The sequence below is a fragment of the Schistocerca americana genome, chromosome 11, assembly GCF_021461395.2.
Source record: "Schistocerca americana isolate TAMUIC-IGC-003095 chromosome 11, iqSchAmer2.1, whole genome shotgun sequence".
NCBI lineage: Eukaryota > Metazoa > Arthropoda > Insecta > Orthoptera > Acrididae > Schistocerca > Schistocerca americana.
The window spans coordinates 45,907,692-45,929,024 of record NC_060129.1 but is presented as its reverse complement, the minus strand read 5'-3'; the positions used below and the strand labels follow the sequence as shown (position 1 = coordinate 45,929,024).

The 21,333-nt window shown below is 41.9% G+C and overlaps 1 protein-coding gene across 1 annotated transcript in view; it reads left to right on the top strand.

Moving 5' to 3' along the window:
• LOC124553736 (mucin-19) overlaps positions 1-21,333 on the top strand; it is a 136,537-nt gene that overhangs the window by 74,109 nt on the left and 41,095 nt on the right. The window contains exons 8-9 of the mRNA XM_047127667.1: positions 255-551; positions 1,874-2,512. Coding sequence (XP_046983623.1) covers positions 255-551; positions 1,874-2,512 — 936 coding nt within the window. The remainder of the gene's footprint in view (positions 1-254; positions 552-1,873; positions 2,513-21,333) is intronic.

Below are 21,333 nucleotides of genomic sequence, written 5' to 3'. Positions count from 1 at the left end.
TTAAGCTACCACCTAGCAAGTGTGGTGTCTGGCGGTGACACCACAGTATGTCACGTGAGAAAAGTGCGAGTCGGATTTCACGTGATCGATGTTTTTGGAATCGGTGGTGGGTGGCATCGAGGAGGTCATTCTGTTCGAGGTTCCTCATTGTGTTTGAAATCATTTCAAGATATTAGTAACGGTAGGAAGTGTAGTGTTACCTGTGGGACAGATCTCGTGTCCTGCCTGTCCACAACGAGTTGAATATTTTGCAGAATCGCCGTTCCGTGACGGGGACCGCCTGCAGCCTGCGGCATCCCTGCCAACTTCCCGGCGACAGAAACACGTGAGCTTCTCAGACACCAAAAAGCCGGGAGAGCTGGCACGCGCAGACACGGCGCCCGTCACGGAGTCGCAACAGGCACCTTGTGTCGGCACTCCCACCACCACCTCCTCTCCGGACTCTCCCGGGCAGGGCGGCATGACGGGGACGGGCACGACCAACACGCCGCCCACCGTGAGCCGCAACACGCAGAAGGCGCAGGCCTTCACGTTGAAGTCGTCACCCACAGGTAGGTTACGGCTACGTTCTGCCGTCACCACTACCGTATTCTGCTTTTGATCAGTTACGGTTAATCCTGGTACCCTTCTTTCTCAGAAAGACTTGACTAGAGATGATAATAAAGTTAGTTGTCTCAGAGTACCACTTGCAACGTACGTCATCAATTATTTGCAGGATGGATTCTAATCTCTTGTCTTCCTGCAGAGGTTTTGCCCTCTACAGCTACCTCTAGCACCATTGAAATCATTCCCTGGTGTCTCAACAGATGTCCTATCATCCTGTCCCTTTGCCTTGTCAAGCGTATTCGTATATTGCTTTCTTCTCCGATTTTGCGCAGAACCACCTCGTTCCGTACCTTATCGGTCCACCTAATTTTTTAACATTCGTCTGTAGCACCACATCTCAAATGCTTCAATTCTCTTATGTTCTTGTTTTCCCACAGTCCATTTTCACTACTGTACAATACAGTACTCCAAATGTACATTCTCAGAAATTTATTACTCAAATTAAGGCCTATGTTTGATACTAATAGACTTCTTTTGGCCAGGAATGCCGTTTTTGCCAGTGCTAGTCTGCTTTTGATGTCATCCTTGCTCCGTCCGTCATTGGTTATTTTGCTGCCTAAGTAGTAGAATTCCTTCACATCATCTACTTTATGACCATCAGTCCCGATGTTAAGTTTCTTGCTGTTCTCATTTCTGTTACTTCTCATCTTTCTTCGATTTACTCTCGGTCTGTATTCTGTACTCATTAGACTGTTCATTCCATTCAGCAGATCCTGTAATTTCTTCACTTTCACCTGGGATAGCGATGTCATCAGTGAATCGTATAGTTGATTCCTTTCACCTTGAATTTTAATTCCGCTCTTAAACGTTTCTTTTATTTCCGTCATTGCTCCTTTGATGTACAAATTGAACAGTAGGGGCGGAAGACTTCATCCCTGTCTTACACTCATTTAAATCTGGGCACTTCGTTCTCGGTTGTTCACCGTTAGTATTCCCTCTCAGCTGTTGTACACATTGTGTATTACCCATCTCCCCCTATAGCTCACCCCTATTTTTCTCAGAGTTTCGAACATCTCGCACCATTTCACATTGTCGAATGACTACATTAAGCAGGCTCAAGTAGATGTAGGCTGCAGTATTTTGCATAGGGTAGACTAGCATGAAGGGCTGTATGAAATGAGTCTTTGGACTGAACACTGCAACAAGAAAGCAAAAACACTGATAATGTCCATTTAATCAGCCACAGCAAAAAGTGTGTCAATGTGCTACACGAGACACCGTTGCTACGACCACATTCAGCGAGTTAATAAGTCACACTGTTTTACAGGCTCCGTCATGTCGTCATCTGCTGCGCCGTCAGGGAGAAGCCCCAGCCCCTTCACTGTGAGTGCCGGCCAGTTGCCTGCCTCCTCCGCAGGCTCCAACAGTAGCTCCAGCAATCCGACGGGTGCGGCAGCATCGGTATCGCCGTTTACGGCACGACCGGTCGCGGCCTCCACTCCAATGGCACCGTCTGGTGCGACTGTGACGACGGCCTCCGGGGCTCTTTCCCAGTCGGCCCCAGAGACTCGGCCGACGACCGCGACCCACGAAGCGGTTGGGACGCCGACGGGAGCTCGAGCAACTCCCGGAGACGCCGCTTCGCAGCCCCAAGTGCACATGAGCACTGCCACGTCTACGGCTTTCTCGTTTGGATCTCCGAAAATGTCGACAGTGGCGACAGTATCTGCCACGCCGGTGACTGCCGCCGGCGTACCGGTGCCGCAGTCTGCCGGCGAGTTCCGGTTCGGAGCCGGATCGGTGACGTCGACGACTACAACGTCGAGTGCCGGAGGTTTCAGTTTCACGTTACCTGCCTCGACTGCCGCGTCCACGACTTCGCCGGCAAAAGGAGCTTTCCAGTTTGGGCAGAATCCGACATCCACTGTGGCCACGGCAAAACTGGGAGGTTTCCAGTTTGCGCCAGGTATAGTACACTGCTATTAGTCTCCTTTCATAGTCAGTTAGGCTGTCAGCCTCAGTATTCAACATCTCTGATTTGTATTCCCTTAAATCGTACTCAGTTTGCTGGTATATAATTTTGTAGCATAACCGTTTATTACTGGGGACACAGCTCAGAAAGTTCTTTCATCATCTTTGCATTGAAATCATGTGTGTATTATGTGAATGTGTAAGCTATGTTTTTAAGAAATAATTATTATGTATTGGAGTGTGGACCTTTTTTCTATGTCTTCTCACTGAGTACTCTGCGGACACCCCGTCATCCGAGATGACGACAAACACGTTCACAGTGCCACACGTATACGTTCCCAGTTTGACGAACACTGATGCACCGTATCGCACCTCAATTGACCACCTAAATTACCTGCTCTTAGCTCTGTAGAAAATATTTTGTGCTGTTTTTAGCAGTGGGTGAAATTTAGCAATCAGGATTGCCACAATTGCTGGCTCTCCGTGATATGATGGTCAGTGAGTGATTTCAGCTGGATATGCATACCTGAAGAAACTTGGGGAACTCTATTCCTGACCAATTATCATCAGTGCTATAGGCACTGGCGTGATAACTGGGGTGACTAATCTTTTTGTTCACAAAGCCTAGTTCTTATTGAAACGTTAAGATACAAAGTTGAGAAAAGACTTAAAATATTAATAGGTTGTGTTTAACAGTCTTCCACGTCAGGATCTGATAGCATTTCATTTTTGGAAGTTGACACTTTAATTCAAACAACGGAAATTCCAGGTTGACCGTATTATCGAAAGGATAGATTGCTACTCACTACTGTATTTACTCGAATCTAAGTCGCACCTGAAAAATGAGACTCAAAATCAAGGAAAAAAATTTTTCCCGAATCTAAGCCGCACCTGAAATTTGAGACTTGAAATTGAAGGGGAGAGAAAAGTTTTAGGACGCACCTCCAAATCGAAACAAAGTTGGTCCATTGTAATATGAGACAATTTAGGTCGAATGAATGACGATACAGCTACAGTAGTTTGATTCGAGTCGTAAGCTTAGCAGTTAAGCTTTACCAGGTAGCCATTGCTATGTGTCAGGCGCTCCGTCCGTGTTTATATGGGTACCCTTCCTTTTTCATGTGCTTCGTCTGGTTTGAATTGATTGCTTATTTTTCTTTGATCTGATAAGTGCCGTTTTCTTTGCTATAGGTGTTGACATCACTCTACGCTGAACATGCATTACTGTACTGTGTCATGCATTGTTTGTCACATTCTGATAATGAGTGTTTACGGCCTGTCGCTGCTCGCGGCGTGGGTAGCTTCTGTGCGCGCTACCGCCGCTTAAAATTAGAGAGAGAGGAATCGTCTCATTAGCAAAACAATGGCAAGAGATGGCTATTTGTTGTTATTTACACTGCTCCTTTCTTTGCTAATGATCAACAAGAACCAAATAATAGACTGCGTATGATAGAAGTTGTTCTGAACGAGAGTTTAGCGAAAAATTTTCTCCATTTGAAAATATTTGCAGACGCCTCTTCAGTACATTACATTCTGCACAGAAATTAGAATCATCTTAGATTTAAAAATCTAATCAATTGCCGTGCTTCATTTCTGACTGTATCACTATTACGCATAAGAATAATACGAATATAAACACGACATGATATGTATATTCTTCCGCGTTTGCTGTTGTCTCACTCTAGTTTCGTTGTTTATTAGCCAGGCATGTTCATGGTGTTCATGGTTCATGGTGTGGGTTCCTATAGTCATGTCCTAGTTCATGAACCACGAGCAACGTATGAGTGGCCAAGTAAGTGGTCCCGACAGTCGGGATACCAGTTACTTTGGAATAAGGCTGGGCATCTCGGACATATTCTGAGTCGTGGTCACCTTTGTGTTCATACGGCAAAGACTACCAAATCCATCGGTTAGTCCCTCAGCCATTAGGGGTAAAACCCAATGGGACTCGGGGCAAGTAAGGCTAGCAACCTGCTTCCCTGGTGCTTTAAATATGATGCTGGCAACAATCAGAGCAAAATACCTCGGACCTTCGGAGGTGACGGAGTCCCACCTCTAACTGACAAACCAGGGACTCCTAAGATACGATTTGGCAAACAAATGGTAATGAGATGGGGAGCTATTAATATCAATGGGGGCTACTCTGGGAAGAAGTAGAGCTGGCAGAGGCTGCAAGTAAGATGGGGCTGGACGTTTTAGCTGTTGGTGACATTCGGGTAAGGGGTGAGAAAGAAGAGGTAGTGGGAGAATACAAGGTCTACCTGTCAGGAGTCAAAGCAGGAATAGCACAATGGGGTGTAGGGCTTTACATCAGGAAAGAAATGGAACCCAGCGTAGTTGCAATAAGGTATGTAAACGAACGACTGATATGGATAGATTTGACAGTGTCTAGCAAGAAAATTAGGATTGTGTCAGTATATTCGCATTGTGAAGGGACAGATCAAGATAATATGGATAGTTTTTATGAGGCACTCAGTGATGTAGTTGTTAGAGTAAAGGACAAGGACAGTGTTCTGCTCATGGGTGATTTTAACGCCAGGATTGGAAATCGAACAGAAGGGTATGAAAAGGTTATGGGTAAATTTGGAGAGGATATGGAGGCCAACAGGAACGGGAAACAACTCTTGGATTTCTGTGCCAATATGGGCTTAGTAATCACAAACTCCCTTTTTAAACATAAGAACATTCACCGGTATACTTGGGAAGGCAGGGAACCAGATCTGTCATTGACTATATAATAACAGATCAGGAATGCAGGAAGGCTGTGAGGGACACACGTGCATTCAGGGGATTCTTTGATGACACTGATCATTATTTAATCTGCAGTGAAATTGGGATTGTGAGGCCGAAAGTGCAGGAGGTCAGGTCCATATGTAGGAGGATAAGAGTGGAGAAACTTCAGGATAAGGAAATCAGGCACAAGTACATAACAGCGATCTCAGAAAGGTACCAGTTAGTTGAGTGTAGTCAATTACAGTCATTGGAAAAGGAATGGACAAGGTACAGGGATACAGTACTAGAAGTGGCTAAAGAATGTCTTGGAACAGTAGTGTGTAAAAGTAGGATGAAGCAAACAGCTTGGTGGAATGATACAGTCAAGGCAGCCTGTAAAAGGAAAAGGAAGGCATATCAAAAATGGCTACATACCAGAACCCAGGTAGACAGAGAAAGTTATGTTGAAGAAAGAAACAAAGCCAAACAGATAATTGCAGCATCCAAGAAGAAATCGTGGGAAGACTTTGGAAACAGGTTGGAGACTATGGGTCAAGCTGCTGGAAAACCATTCTGGAGTGTAATTAGCAGTCTTCGAAAGGGAGGTAAGAAGGAAATGACAAGTATTTTGGACAGGTCAGGAAAACTGCTGGTGAATCCTGTGGATGCCTTGGGCAGATGGAGGGAATATTTTGAAGAGTTGCTCAATGTAGGTGAAAATGCGATCAGTAATGTTTCAGATTTCGAGGTAGAATGGGATAGGAATGATGATGGAAATAGGATCACATTTGAGGAAGTGGAAAAAATGGTCAACAGATTGCAGTGCAATAAAGCGGCTGTGGTGGATGAAATTAAGTCGGAACTCATCAAATACAGTGGAATTTCAGGTCTTAAATGGCTACACAGGATAATTGAAATGGCCTGGGAGTCGGGGCAGGTTCCATCAGACTGGACAAAAGCAGTAATCGCACCAATCTTTAAACATGGAAACAGAACAGATTGTAACAACTACAGAGGTATCTCTTTAATCAGCGTTGTGGGTAAAATCTTCTCAGGTATTGTTGAAAGAAAAGCGCGAGTATTAGTTGAGGACCAATTGGATGAAAATCAGTGTGGGTTTAGGCCTCTTAGAGGCTGTCAGGACCAGATCTTTAGCTTGCGGCAAATAATGGAGAAGTGTTATGAGTGGAACAGAGAATTGTATCTATGCTTCATAGATCTAGAAAAGGGATATGACCGGGTTCCTAGGAGGAAGTTATTGTCTGTTCTACAATATTATGGAATAGGAGGCAAACTTTTGCAAGCAATTAAAGGTCTTTACATGGATAGTCAAGCAGCAGTTAGAGTTGACGGTAAATTGAGTTCATGGTTCAGAGTAGTTTCAGGGGTAAGACAAGGCTGCAACCTGTCTCCACTGTTGTTCATATTATTTATGGATCATATGTTGAAAACAATAGACTGGCTAGGTGAGATATGTGAACACAAAATAAGCAGTCTTGCATATGCGGATGACTTAGTTGTGATGGCAGATTCGATTGAAAGTTTGCAAAGTAATATTTCAGAGCTAGATCAGAAATGTAAGGACTGTGGTATGAAGATTAGCATCTCCAAAACGAAAGTAATGTCAGTGGGAAAGAAATACAAATGGATTGAGTGCCAAATAGGAGGAACAAAGTTAGAACAGGTGGACGGTTTCAAGTACTTAGGATGCATATTCTCACAGGATGGCAACATAGTGAAGGAACTGGAAGTGAGGTGTAGCAAAGCTAATGCAGTGAGCGCTCAGCTACGATCTACTCTCTTCTGCAAGAAGGAAGTCAGTACCAAGACTAAGTTATCTGTGCACCGTTCAATCTTTCGACCAACCTTGTTGTATGGGAGCGAAAGCTGGGTGGATTCAGGTTACCTTATCAACAAGGTTGAGGTTATGGATATGAAAGTAGCTAGGATGATTGCAGGTACTAGTAGATGGGAACAATGGCAGGAGGGTGTCCACAATGAGGAAATCAAAGAAAAACTGGGAATGAACTCTATAGATGTAGCAGTCAGGGCGAACAGGCTTAGATGGTGGGGTCATGTTACACGCATGGGAGAAGCAAGGTTACCCAAGAGACTTATGGATTCAGCAGTAGAGGGTAGGAGGAGTCGGGGCAGACCAAGGAGAAGGTACCGGGATTTGGTTAGGAATGATTTTGAAGTAATAGGTTTAACATTAGAAGAGGCACCAATGTTAGCACTGAATAGGGGATCATGGAGGAACTGTATAAGGGGGGGCTATGCTCCAGACTGAACACTGAAAGGCATAATCAGTCTTAAATGATGATGATGATGATTAGCCAGGCAGAATTTAAATGAGATAGCAGCAAACACGAAAGAAAACATGGCAAAACGTTTATATTCGTATTATTCTTATGGTGAAGAGAATACTGCATGTGATTCACAATTCATAAAAGTTCCTATTAGCAACAATCTCTTCTCACAGGTAGGAAAAAATTCAGAACGTAGGATTGGCCTTATTGACAAACATCCCTAACAGTCTTGCCAGTCGGATTTTCGTAGTTCATTGAAACGCTGCAACATTCGAAGATGAACAATACGGAATTTGTATTTACTTCAATGGATAATGTATGAAAATGCAGTGGTCGAAACTTGGGGCGGAGGAAAAAAAGCTCGTCTTCCACCTTTTTTTATTTATTTACTGACGCAGAGGTTTTGGCGCTAGTATTTATCTTTGTGCCTGCAAAGCATGCCTGTGTAGCGCTACATATATTCGACGGCAGAATCTAGTTGTGGCAGCACCTACCAACATTTTTCGTAACTTCCGCTTACTTTGCACTCGATTCTAAGCCGCAGGCGGTTTTTTGGATTACAAAAACTGGAAAAAAAGTCCGGCTTAGATTCGAGTAAATACGGTATACAGAGAAAATGTTGAGTCACAGACAGGCACAACAAAAAGGTTGCTAAACAAGCAAGCTTTCAGCCAGAGTTTGTGGCTGGCCTCAGCACCCGCAGAAAATGGTTTGTGTGTAGAGGCGCGCGCGCGTGCAGTGCGTTTTCCAGTTCGGAAGAAGGCTTTTTGGGCAAAAGCATACTTATTTGACAGTCTTTTTGTTCTGCCTGTCTCCGAATTGGCATTTCCACTATATGGTGAGTAGCAATCTTTCCTTCTTATAATATTGACAGTGTAATTCAGTTATTCATTTTTTAGCTACAGCTAGTGGCGAATATATCATCAAAAGGGAAATATCCTCATTATATTTCTTTTTTCAACAAAGTACTTCAATATGAACGAGGCTGGTTTGATAAGTCTAGTAAAAAAAGCCAGAAAAAATGTTAATTTCATAAATAATTCGCCTTACTTTTTGACAGTTTCCTTTGAGGGATATACACTTGGTCCAGTAATCCTCCAACTTTTTGTCACTTCAGAAAACTAGGTTCTGTCAGACTCTGCAAAATACTTGTTGACTGCAACAATCTCTCCCTCATTTTTTGACAATTTCTTCCCTGCAAGCCAAAGTTTCTCAAGTTAGGAAACAGGACGAAGTCAGATGTGGATGAACAGGGTGGATGGGGAACCAATTGAAAGCATTATTTTGGTGAAAGAGCACTTTTTTGCGTGTCTGCATTTGTCTTTTTTGGCCGACACGTTTCAAATGGTCTAACTGTGAAGTGTAACAGGCTCCAATTATGGTTATGTCTTTTGCCAGGTAATCTATAGAATTATTCTTTGGGAATCCCAAAGAAACAGTGTCCATCACTTTACTGACAAAATTATCTTTACCTGCTTCAGAGCACTTTCACCTGCCTTTGTCCATTCTTTTGAGTGCCATTTTGACTCTGGTCTGTAATAATGCATCCGGGTTTCATCAACAGGCACAGGGCGGTGCAAAAAGTCTTGCAAATTACAATTGACCATTGTGTGGAAATGTTGTGCCAGGTATGTTTTTGTTTGACTGTTAGCAGTTGTGGAACCCATTTCACACAAAGCTTCTTTGTAGTGCAGTGTTACGTGGCTTTATGCTTAATTACAGACTTACTGTTTCATCAGTTGATTTGTTTTCACCACGTAGTTCCCGCGATTTACTTCCTCCTTCGTTGCTGAGCGATGTATCACCTTCCATTCTGACGCCACACTCTTCCTTTCCTATATCTTTACTACTTTTTTATCAATATAAATGATGAACTATTGGTTTGGCCGTTTAACACCTTTTTAATAACTGGGGAAGTATTACAGCCATCGGGTCCCACCTAATGTGTCACCCGCCTACACGTTTTACAAGAACCTTTTGAGACTCGATCGATCTGTTTACAAAGAGAAAGCAGAATATCTCTTCCTTTGACGTTGTCCGGCAATGACCTAGGAAGCTCAACGCCCTCGCAGCCCGGGCTCTTCCATGGCTTGCGGTAGTTTGCAGCATTCGTTTTATTCCTCGCCCACTTGCCGCTACGTCGAACTTTCGTGGTGATCGTCGGGCAACGTCTTCCACGTTATCTGCAACATAAATAAACTTTCTTCCCACAGTATTTCTGAAAACCCAAAAAACAAACATAAAGAACATAATAATACCAACTGTTCTTACAATTTTTCGCATAAGTCTTGGTCGATTTAATGAGGGGTGGGACAGGCCTAAGCCTTGTGACACCACAGTAGCCATTCTGCATGCAGGATGTTACATATTCGCTCATTTGAGATGACTACAGACTCGGCAATCTCATGAATTGTAATTTGGCGATCTTACATTACTGGGATTTTGTCAATGCTATCCTTTGTAGTGACCTCAGTTGGAAGACTGGAGTCCAGTTCATCTTCGGTGCTTGTCTGATAATTTTTAAATTCATTAATCGAAAAATAAATGGTCTTCCGTGATTGTGTAGTGTCTGCCAGAACTTCATCAAGTTCTGTTTAGATTTGTGCACCAGTCCAACACTTCAAATGAAAATGTTTAATTATGACAGAAAACTCGGCTTTCTCCATTTTCAGTCACAGTCAACACACTGACCAAATCAGAAGACTGTCAACAATGAACCGGACAGTGTACAATGTTGAAATTCTTTATGTGATCCTCCGAGTAATCGAGTTAAGCAATGGTGTAGGCAGAACAAAAATGTTCCATTGTTGGGTGGAAATTTACCAGACTTATCAAACCACCATTGTAAGTGGTAGTAACAAGCTCTGATAAATGTAAATAATTTAGGGGTTAGGTAACAACTGACGGAATACGAAAAGCAGTGTGTTATGGACAGATGTTTTTTCAAGCTAGAAAATGTGTGCTGTACCCACATCTCTCTCTCTCTCTCTCTCTCTCTCACACACACACACACACACACACACACACACACACCTACGTTGTGCAAGCTGAATACTTTTTGGGGTGGGGGCGGCACATGTGCGTACTTGTGGGTGACTCATCACATTTAGTATTCTGTGATGTACTATCTTTATTCTAAAATTAATTAATTATCATTGGTAAAGTTTTGCTAGTGCAGCTAATTCACAAAGCCTCTTCCAGTTTTCTCTTCCTCTCACTGCCTATCATTCAGCATTTCCTCCGTTGTTGTCCCCTCCGATTCATGTGATCCTTTACCTGCTCTTCATTTTATTTGTGATCTTACAGTTGGTCTTTCAGTTTCTGTCCATTCCAGAGCTCTTCTTGATAGTCTTTTTTTCCTATTCTTGCGTAATGTTATCAGACCATTTGAGGCTGTTCCTCTCCATTGTTTCTTTTACGAGATTGATCTGAAGTGTGTTCTGTATTGTTTCATTTCATATTCTGTCCTTTCTAATCTTGCCTGGGATCCCTCATAGAAAGCGCACCTCTGCTACTTTTATACTACCCGGATCTTTGTTTGTCCAGGTCTGATATTCTGATCTGTAGGTAAAAAAATGGAAGATGATAATGAAAGTTCATGTTATTTTTTAATTAAAATAAGATTAAACTGTAGTTTTGCTCATTTATTTTTACTTTGGTAACACGAAGACAGCTGTTATTTAGATGCGTATAAAGTGCACTGCACACCCATTCGTGTTACAAATATTGTCGCGCTCGCTCGAGGGCTGATGAGAAAAGTACCCTCTGCCTGGTATTCCATTGTTCTTCTGATTTATGCTCATTGACTTTCCATATCGTCACATCCTCATCATATTAATTTTTTTCTCTCCTGGTACTTCAGTGGGAATGTTGAAATTTCACAACAATGTAGTTCGAAGTTTGCACTGTAATGGGTATTTTGTTTTCACGGGCAGCTCTAGCAAGAGAAACCTGAACTGCAAAACAAACGTGGTACAGTGTGTTCCTGTCGTGTGTGTTCCTGTCGTGTGTGTTCCTGTCGTCAACTCGTGAAGAGCAGCGAAGTGTAATTCGACATTTGTGGCCCGAAGGGCAAAAACCGAAAGGAATTCACAGGGACGTGCACAGCATGTATGGGTGTGACTATGGACTACTGCAATGCCTCCAGGTGGTGTGCATTTTTCCAAGAGGGCTGTGTGAACCTCCAGCCAGTAACATCTACAACCCCGCAGAATGTCGGAGCCATTGAGGGAGCAGTTTTGAATAGCTGGTTTGGACAACTGTGAACCTTATCACAAGAATTCAGTATTTCCTACAGTGTGGTGTAAGATATTGTTCGTAGCACGTTGAAATTTCGTTACGTTAGTGCTCGCTAAGAATCTGACGGATGACCACGAGGGCCAGCACATGATGACGAGCTCGTATCACTTAACGCATTGCGCCATAGAAGGGCATGACTTTTTGAAAGGAATTGTCACTACGTGCCTCAAAGTGAGCAGGTGTCTATGGAGTGGGAACATGCTGCTTCCACATTAAGAAAAAAGTTCAAAGTGACGCCGTCTGCTAGGAAAGTGCTTGTGAGACTGTTATAGGATATCAAAGGTCTGTTACTGGTGGACTTTGCTGAACACGTGACGACTGTGAACGCTGCAGCCTACACTAAATCTTTGGTTAATTTGCATGATGCTCTTTGTGACAAACGCCACAACATTTGACGGTGTCAAATTGCTTTGGGACAGTGCTCTCCCCGTGTTGCTTCTTGTATTCGTGAGAAAGTAGCGAAATTTGGGTAGGAGATCCAGCATCTGCCCTGCAGTCTGGATCTTGCACCGTTGGACTTTCATCTGTTTGATCCCGCAAAGAAAATCTTGGCCGGTCAATGCTTTGCGACAGATGTAGGAGTGATATGTGCAGAAGTGAAATAAGTAGTCCGCAGATGGCTATACTCCAACCGAGCAGACTTAAGGAACAGGACATATCGAAACTGGTAGAGCACTGAGAGAAATGTGTTGAGAATGTTGGTGACTATGTACAAAAGTAGCTAAAAGTTGTAACTTTATTTGTGATTTTTATGAATATTTCCTTCTATTATATATATATTATATATATATGGGAAAAAATATATCTAAAAAGCAAAGATGATGTGGCTTACCAAACGAAAGTGCTGGCACGTCGATAGACACACAAACATACACACAAAATTCTAGCTTTCGCAACCAACGGTTGCCTCGTCAGGAAAGAGGGAAGGAGAGGGAAAGACGAAAGGATTTGGGTTTTAAGGGAGAGGGTAAGGAGTCATTCCAATCCCGGGAGCGGAAAGATTTAAATTAGGGGGGAAAAAGGACGGGTATACACGCGCGCGCGCGCGCGCACACACACACACACACACACACACACACACACACACACACACACATATATCCATCCACACACATACAGACACAAGCTTGTGTCTGTATATGTGTGGATGGATATGTGTGTGTGCGAGTGTATACCCGTCCTTTTTTCCCCCTAAGGTAAGTCTTTCCGCTCCCGGGATTGGAATGACTCCTTACCCTCTCCCTTAAAACCCACATCCTTTCGTCTTTCCCTCTCCTTCCCTCTTTCCTGATGAGGCAGCAGCTTGTTGCGAAAGCTTGAATTTTGTGTGTATGTTTGTGTTTGTTTGTGTGTCTGTCGACCTGCCAGCACTTTCATTTGGTAAGTCACATCATCTTTGTTTTTATATATATATATATATAATGTGACAGATTCGTTTACTCCTGTGCTGTAAAAGCTAGTCCTATTGGGGAAAGTGTGAGTACGCTAATCCAGGTTTCATGTCAGATTTGGAAACTGCTCGATTTCTCCAGCTACAGCATGTTTATAACATATGAAGGAAAAGGTTGACAGTGTTACATTTCTGGGACTACAACTCGATAATAAATTCAGTTGGGAAGGGCATACCACATTTTTTCACTCTATTATTTCATAAGGGAGCATATTCTGTGGTAACTCATCAAACGTAGCAAAGTTTTTCGCATGTAAAAGCGTGTAATAAAAATCGTTTGTGGTATAAATTCAAGATCATCATGTAGGAACCCGTTCAAGGAACTTGGTATTCTATCCACTGCTTCCTAGTATATTTATTCCTTAATGAAATTTGTTACAAGTATTTCCAACCAATAGCTCAATACATAATATCAGTACTAGAAATAGGAACAGCAATCTACATAAAGACCTAAAATCATTTACCTTGGTCCAAAAGGGGTCCAATATTCAGGAACATGCATTTTCAATAAACTGCCAGCAAGTCAGCAACCATTAGAAACTTGGTTTCAGATAAAGTACAGTTTACAGTGTGTTTGAAAGACTTTTTGATACAGAAGTGTCTGATTCCACCCATCATCAATATGCTGGAAATGGCTATTGTAAGTGTGTCTATGACGTCACTACATACACATGGCAACAAACACGAAGATACATATAAATAATACAATAACATCTCCCACCAAAAATACAATCAAACCAACGTGACAACTGCGGGAAGTTGGGGGTTTTAGGGTGAGGAAAAGCTAGTAAAAAAAACACACCATGATCCCAAAACACAAAATGAAGAACAAAAAGAAAAAAATACAGCATTCTGCTACACCAAGAAAAATCTACGGGAATCGGACACTTCCCTTGAACAGTATAGGTCAACCATAGGTGACCATACCAATACCCACAACTAAAAGTACGAAAATTGGAATCGGAAATTTCCCTTGACCTACATAGGTCAACCTCAGATGACTATACCAAAACATTAACACGTACAACTATGAAAATGGGAATCGGTCATTTCCGGTGACACAACACCACAACACCTTTACGTCGAAGCAGATGGATGGAATCGGACGCTTCCATTGACACCTCTTTCTACTCTGTGGATGAATATCGTAACAGAGACTGATAGACCAGCTTAGGTAAAAATTCTGCTATATTTCAGTTTTGACAGCACTTGGTTGCAACAGTCAAGATCGGGTATTCTGTGTATGATAAATTTATTGAAAGTGGGTAACTGTGTTTTATTCTGACAGTGTATCAGTTCTGTAAATATTAGCAGTTACTGTAATATATTCACATATTTTGACAATCTCCTGACAAATGATGAGGATAATAATTATTATATTCAACTGTATTATGTTATACTTTCTGACGTGTTATTTGTCATTCGCGATGGCCAGCGGCTATTTGCGAAGAAGTATGTAAATATTTGTTCGCTTCAGTAACTAACGTCTCTGAAATATCACCAGGGTCTAAGACTGGAGCCACTGTGTCAGGACCAAAGTCACACAGCTATTCCGTTACCAACTTCCAGGTTACCTGTAATGGTAGCCCGATAACTGCCAGAGAGCGAGAACTGTGAGCCAATAACGATAACTGCCAGAGGAAAATACCGATCTCTGACAGTTATTTCCATAGTCGCTCAAATTCCTTATGGTACCTCTCTTTATACTACCCGTCCAAGTTAAATTGACATATGAGGCGGTGGCTCAAGGGAACGACCGTACTTGTTAATGCTTGTACTGCAGCTCCTATCGGTCACCGCTCGGACATTAACTTTATTTAATTGTTTGTGCTAAAAGTAACAAAGGCGCACGATATAGTACACAGTTCTTATCAACAGATGGCGCGCAGTCTCACAGCTATTCCCATGGTCTATAGAACGCCTTCAAATGGTCTACCCTCTCCTTCGTTCCTAGCCAGATCTCCGATGAGTTGACGGGAAAGCGTAGTACGATCTACGGTAACAGATGGCGCGAGGCACTGTTGACATTAGACAGTTATTGAAATAACTGCCTGTATCAGAGGAACGGTTATCGCAGTAACCGTTACCTCTCAGTAACCGGTTATTTCTATCAGTTACGTTATTTTTTGCCACCTATAGAAGAAACTGTTTGCTTGCTAGTTTTGCTGATGCCTGCAGCGGGCTTTGAATGCACTGCATTGTGACAAGATTTTTTTGAGTGGGCAGAATTCTTATGTTTGTTCTGTTGCAAACATACGGATTGTACGTGACTTTTGTTTCCACAAGTGTAACACTGTGTTTGTCTAGACGGACAATCTTGGCGTTTGGGTCGCGAATAGCACCGAGGGCACGACTTAATTCTGTTCACCTGTTTAGAGAACTGTTTACGTGGCACGGCGTGCGCATAATGTTGCTGCCTACTGGGCCGGCCGCAAGCGAGAGACGACTCGACCCGACAAATTGGTCGATGCTCAAATTCGTTGGCCACTACGGCACCTGAATCGTACTGATCTAGAATTTGCACTACTTGATGAAATGATGGATCTGACTGTTTCAAAATCTGTTCTCTAAGTCTGACATCAGTTGCATTGTACACGATTGCATCACGCAACATAACATATAATATAAAGCACCGCAAGCACATTTGAATTTGCATTTCCTCGTCATACCCTGTAAATCTGTTACCCACTTGCGGTAAGTTTATTCTGACCTTTTCTTGCAATGAAAGAATTGGTACCTAGCCGCCACATTCACTCGGGGGTCATAATAGTTACTTAGAGAATCTACAACCTGACTGTAGGAAAGTTCACTCAGAATAGCTTTAGGGAAAATTTTTTGAATGACGCAAAACACTGCACTTTCTACCATCGACAAAAAGTGTTGCAACCACTCTAGCCAGTCCTCTTCTTTTTCGTGAAACTGGCAGATGGGTGGTACGGCACTCGGAGTTACAGTTGTTGCCTTCTGCGCAGCGTTCGTTTGGTTTGTGAGGAACTGTTGTATGGTATTGAAAAGGAATGCAATCTGCTGTGTCTGAAACTGAAACATCCGTGTTAGCTGTTTTTCATCTATTGCTTGCAGCTGAGATGCCTGAGCAAGGGGTGTGAGAGGTGGGTCACTCATTTTGGAATAGCCAAATGCAATAAACAGGCAATGCGAGCAATAAAAATAAGCACACAAGGAAAGACAATTGCTGCAATACCCACCTGAAAACTCTGAATAGAATAAACACTATAAGAGACACTGTTAAAACAGGTTAACACACCCCTGCAAAGAAGACACAAGTAGAATTAAGGCACCAACAAAACACAAAAGCCCACGACGAAACAAAATTGTGACAGCCAGGCTCTGGGTGCGAAATGTGGACAGGTTGTCGCTTTGGTATCCGTTCTTACACCTCGTCACCAAATACGAAGTGTCTAGCGAGCCTGCATACTCGGTTCGCTAGACAATCGATTGTGCTAGTTGTATTCTTGAGTTTTATTAAAATAAGAGAATAAGAAAATTACAGCACTTAACTTTGGCAATTACACAGGTGTTGCAAGTAAAAGGCAACACACAAAATAATCAGTCTTCTTCAGTATAGACAATCCCGAGTCTGTGCTACATAGAGATTACAAGCGAAGTGACTAGAGTTGACGCTGCACTCGTAAACGCTAATCTCGAAGCTGCTAATGGGGCGTCGCCAGTCGGTCTCGGCGCTTACGTCCTCTTCACGTAGGGGTCACTGCTGTCACGTTGTCGTCCTGGAAGGAGTTCCGATCAGTGTGTGATTGGCTGACTTCTTCTCACAACCCTCTCTTCCCTGTCATTCCTGACTGGTGTGCTGACACTTCAGTTTAGGCCATAACAGCCAGTTTACGCCATAACAGTTGCTAGAATATTAGGGACGTGCAATCAGTCTACAAAAGAGATCGCTTACAAATCACTCGCGCAACTGGTTCTAGAATATTGCTCGAGTGTATGGGGCCCGTACCAGATAGGACTAACAGGGCATACTGAATTCTACAGAGAAGGGCACCACAAATGGTCATAGGTTTATTTAATCTGTGAGAGTGGGTCACAGTGATACTGAAGGAACTGAAATGGCACACTCTTGACATACCTGAACTATCTCAAGAAAGTCTATTAACAAAGTTTCAAGAACTGGCTTTAAATTATCAGTCTAGGGATATACTACAACCCCCTACGCATCGTTCACATAGGGACCGTGAGGATAAGATTAGAATAATTACTGCACGCACAGAGGCCTTCGACCAGTCATTCTTCCCGTGCTCCGTATGTGAATGGAACAGGAGGAAACCCTAGCAACTGGTACAGTGGGATGTTGCCTTTGCCGTGCACCTGACAGTGGTGTGCTGAGTATAGATGTAGATTTAGGCTTTTGGTAGTCTTTAAACAGATCTCTTGTATTTGGTATTGTCCAACTTGTATGTGACATCTGAACACTCCTCGCCTACTCGAGGATTTCCACTGGTGTCAAACTGGCGAGACCTTGAGGACTGGTCTTCTTTCTTTTTCTTCCCATACAGGGTTTGAAGCTCAATGCCTGGACAATTTCCTAAAGTAGCATTACACACTTCTGAAAAGCACTAAAGAAATTGACTTTTACAAGTTTCCGAATGCTGTTAGGATCGTAAGCATAAAAAAAGTTCCAATATTTTTTAATACAGCCACCCATAGCTGTGTGTGTAATTCTGGTCTTGTAATTGTGAGGTTGCTGGTTCAGTTCTTGGTAGATGCATTTTAGTTGTTCTTTTATTTGAGTCCTGTGCTCGTTAGCAAATTGAAATGTGAAGTAACAAAAGCTGAAAAGTAATCTTTTAACAAAAGTAGCAACTTATTATTAATCATAAATCACTTGAAAATGTCAGTGTTCTTAAAAAATTGAAATTTGATACAGAAATTTAAAATGTAAAATAGAATTATTTTATTTATAAAGATTACCAATAAACAAGAACCTAATTAAAAAAAACAGGTGTTAATATATACTATTTTTCACTTGTCAGTAGATATTTCAGATCTGTGTACCAAATTTAATTAATTATTAACACATGCAATGAATAATTAAGAATAACAAGTAGAAAAAGTAGCGCCTATATGATTCGAATAAGTAATCTCACAATGATTATACCCAAATACTACATGCATTGATATTCACTGTTTTACTATAAACATCAGTTTTCATAATTAAAAGCACTTCCTGAAATGTTAAGTCTTTGTTGTTATGAAAATGTCTATTTGCTCGCCAACCTTTTTGGCCGACAAAATTTGAATTGCTAATAACTAAGAGACTGGTAATGCATAAAAGCAGTGGTTGAGCACAGACCGGATTGTCATGTCTGTGCACGTTTGTCATGCGGTATTTGTTTCGCTTGTGATGTTGTCATACCAGTGTAGGTACATGCACGTGATTGTTACTTTGTATAAAATTATTGCATAGGAATACATTTATCTGGACATTGGTTCAGGCATCATTGTGAAGAGTTTGCTGAGCACTGCTAGGACCCATAGAGAGACAATAAACATTCTTGCCTGAATATAAATGAAAATCAGTATTAAATTGAAAATTGCAATAAAATGAAAGATGCCATCTTGTGAGACTCATAAATATGCTCGGAATTTTAGAAAGTGCAACACAGGAGAAAGCCCGCGTCGAAAGGAATCCGAGAAGTGTATTATTTAGCGAATGTGACAGATTTGGCAGTATCGAAAAGACAATGAAAAAATGGTGCAAAGCAATTGCATAGCTGGCCCATCGGTCATACTGTGGCTAGGTGATTTATCTGTTCTTTAACCATTATACTAGTCTGTGTAAACATTTTATTAGAGATATTGGTAGTGAAATTACATATTATTATAATACACTTCTTAGGATTTTATTGTGATGTTTTCACGAAAAATCTGTGGCGTGGCCCCAGCTGCACACACAGCATAAAACCATCTTCCCTCATACTGCAACCCCCCCCCCCCCCCTCCACCCCTAAGTGTAATTTATAAATATGTCACACTGTGTTTGAGTAATATATCATATTGCTTTAGCAGGGTGTATACTACCCGGGAAAAACCCGGGAATTTTTTATAATTCCGGGAACTTTTCCTTGTTTTAGTCACCAATTAAATTTTTGTTATTTTAACTGGTAAGAACCAATACTCTAACGAAGGATATTACTGTATCCCGCTTCTGCAGGATAATGCTGCAGCAAAAAAACATGAACGAGAGAAGAAAAAAAAAAAAAAAAAAAAACGAAAATAAAACTTAAGTTGCAAAGGAAATGCGCCATATACAACAACAAAACACTGCTCATACAAGCGTCTGCCAACCAAAGTGTGTCAAAGGCTTTAGGAAGAATATGCGGTGCTTCCTAACAACAAATTGCCTCTGATGAGCGTGACATGACAGCTGTTTACATTTGCTTCATTTGAGCAGTTGTGGGCGGGCTCTTGCGCATGCGCAGTTGAGTCGCCTGTGAGTAGTACGTTCTCCCGCTTCTGGCTACAGATGTGTGGCTGGGCGCCACTATCTAAATTGCTCCGGTTCAGAAATATCGTAGATCCAGGGCTGATGCATAGAGCAGTCTTGAGTTGTAGTTGGGTAGTCTCCACGTGACCTGTGTTTACGTTTAGTGATTTTGCTGTTTCCTCTTCGTTTATTGCTCTCGCATTAAATGAAAACAAAAATCAGATTTCTGTGGCCGGGAGCTACCAGATGAATTAAAATACGTTCGCATAGTTACGGAAGGCTAAAATATGTTACTAGTTTCACCTTTTTGACAGTCAAGCTTTAATCACATTGCAGAACAATGAAGTTATTTTTGTCGGTTTGCTAAAGAGATTTGGCTTTTATTAATATTTTGCGCTGAGGCAGTCAATTTATTTGAAACGAAGTGCTTAATTTCACACTGTTGGCTAGTTTCAACTATTCGCTTCAGTTCAAGTGCACGTTTCCCATCTTCTGGCTCGTATGGCATTATGCCATAATAATGAACCAAACACGAGATAATACTGTACTGGTACTCAAGAAAATTTACATCCGAATCTGGACGTACGATAGTGCACTTTAAGCCGAATTATGCATTTTAGTATAGTTCACGGAATTGCGATGCTCCTGAAGTATCCTTTGATGTCTTGTTTCTTTTATGACATAATGCAAGATCTTTTAATGTTTTACACCTACGAACGTGCGGGCTTCCTGCGTCACCGTAGCTGCGCAGGCGCAGTGACGCCTGTTATCTGGCGCTCTCTGGCAACTGCTGAAATGAACCAATTTCTAGCAGGTCACGGAAAAATATTACGAATGGTGGTTTGAAAAGTGTTACTTTCAAAGTAGATTTCCTTTTACACAAGATGAACTATGTGTGAGAATGTACGATGAATTTCTTAAATCACAAAGCATTTGACTCTCATCTAAAAATCAACTCTTTGGGGATGACCATGTAGAAGAATTTCAAGCCCAGAAGATCAGACCTTTACGTCGTTATTAAAAATTTTATTGGCACATTTGTACATTTGTGTGATATATCTTAAAGTGTAACACGCGCAAAATGATCAGCATTATATGTGGAAGCTTAGCTTCTCTCGTAGCTTATTAATCTTAGAGACCAATATTATTTGTGAAAGCTTTGTTTTTCTTGTAGCAAAACTATGTATATTAATTTAAACCATTAACTTTTCTTTTTGTGTGTCCGTGCTACTCGAGAGTGATCTTGCTATTGGTTGACTACCCTACGTGTCCTGTGCTGTCATCAGCTGTCGAGATCACGTGACATGAGCTATGGCTGGTTTACAAAAGCGCGTCGCAATCTTGATTTCATTGCTTCGGAAAGTAACATGCAGTGTTTGGTGGAATTCGAATTTATACCTCCGTAAAACGAAGAAATTCAGCCTACATGTTGCTGCACATCAAAGATCTTTCCAAAACGTGTTTTTTTTTCCCCCCTGGGTTTCGTTTCCTGAAGTGCCAGCAAATTCTACATCTCTGTAGAAAACCATAAACATTCTAACGATTGATAAGTTTTACAGTGCCGAGTAAAAGTATACTGTCAT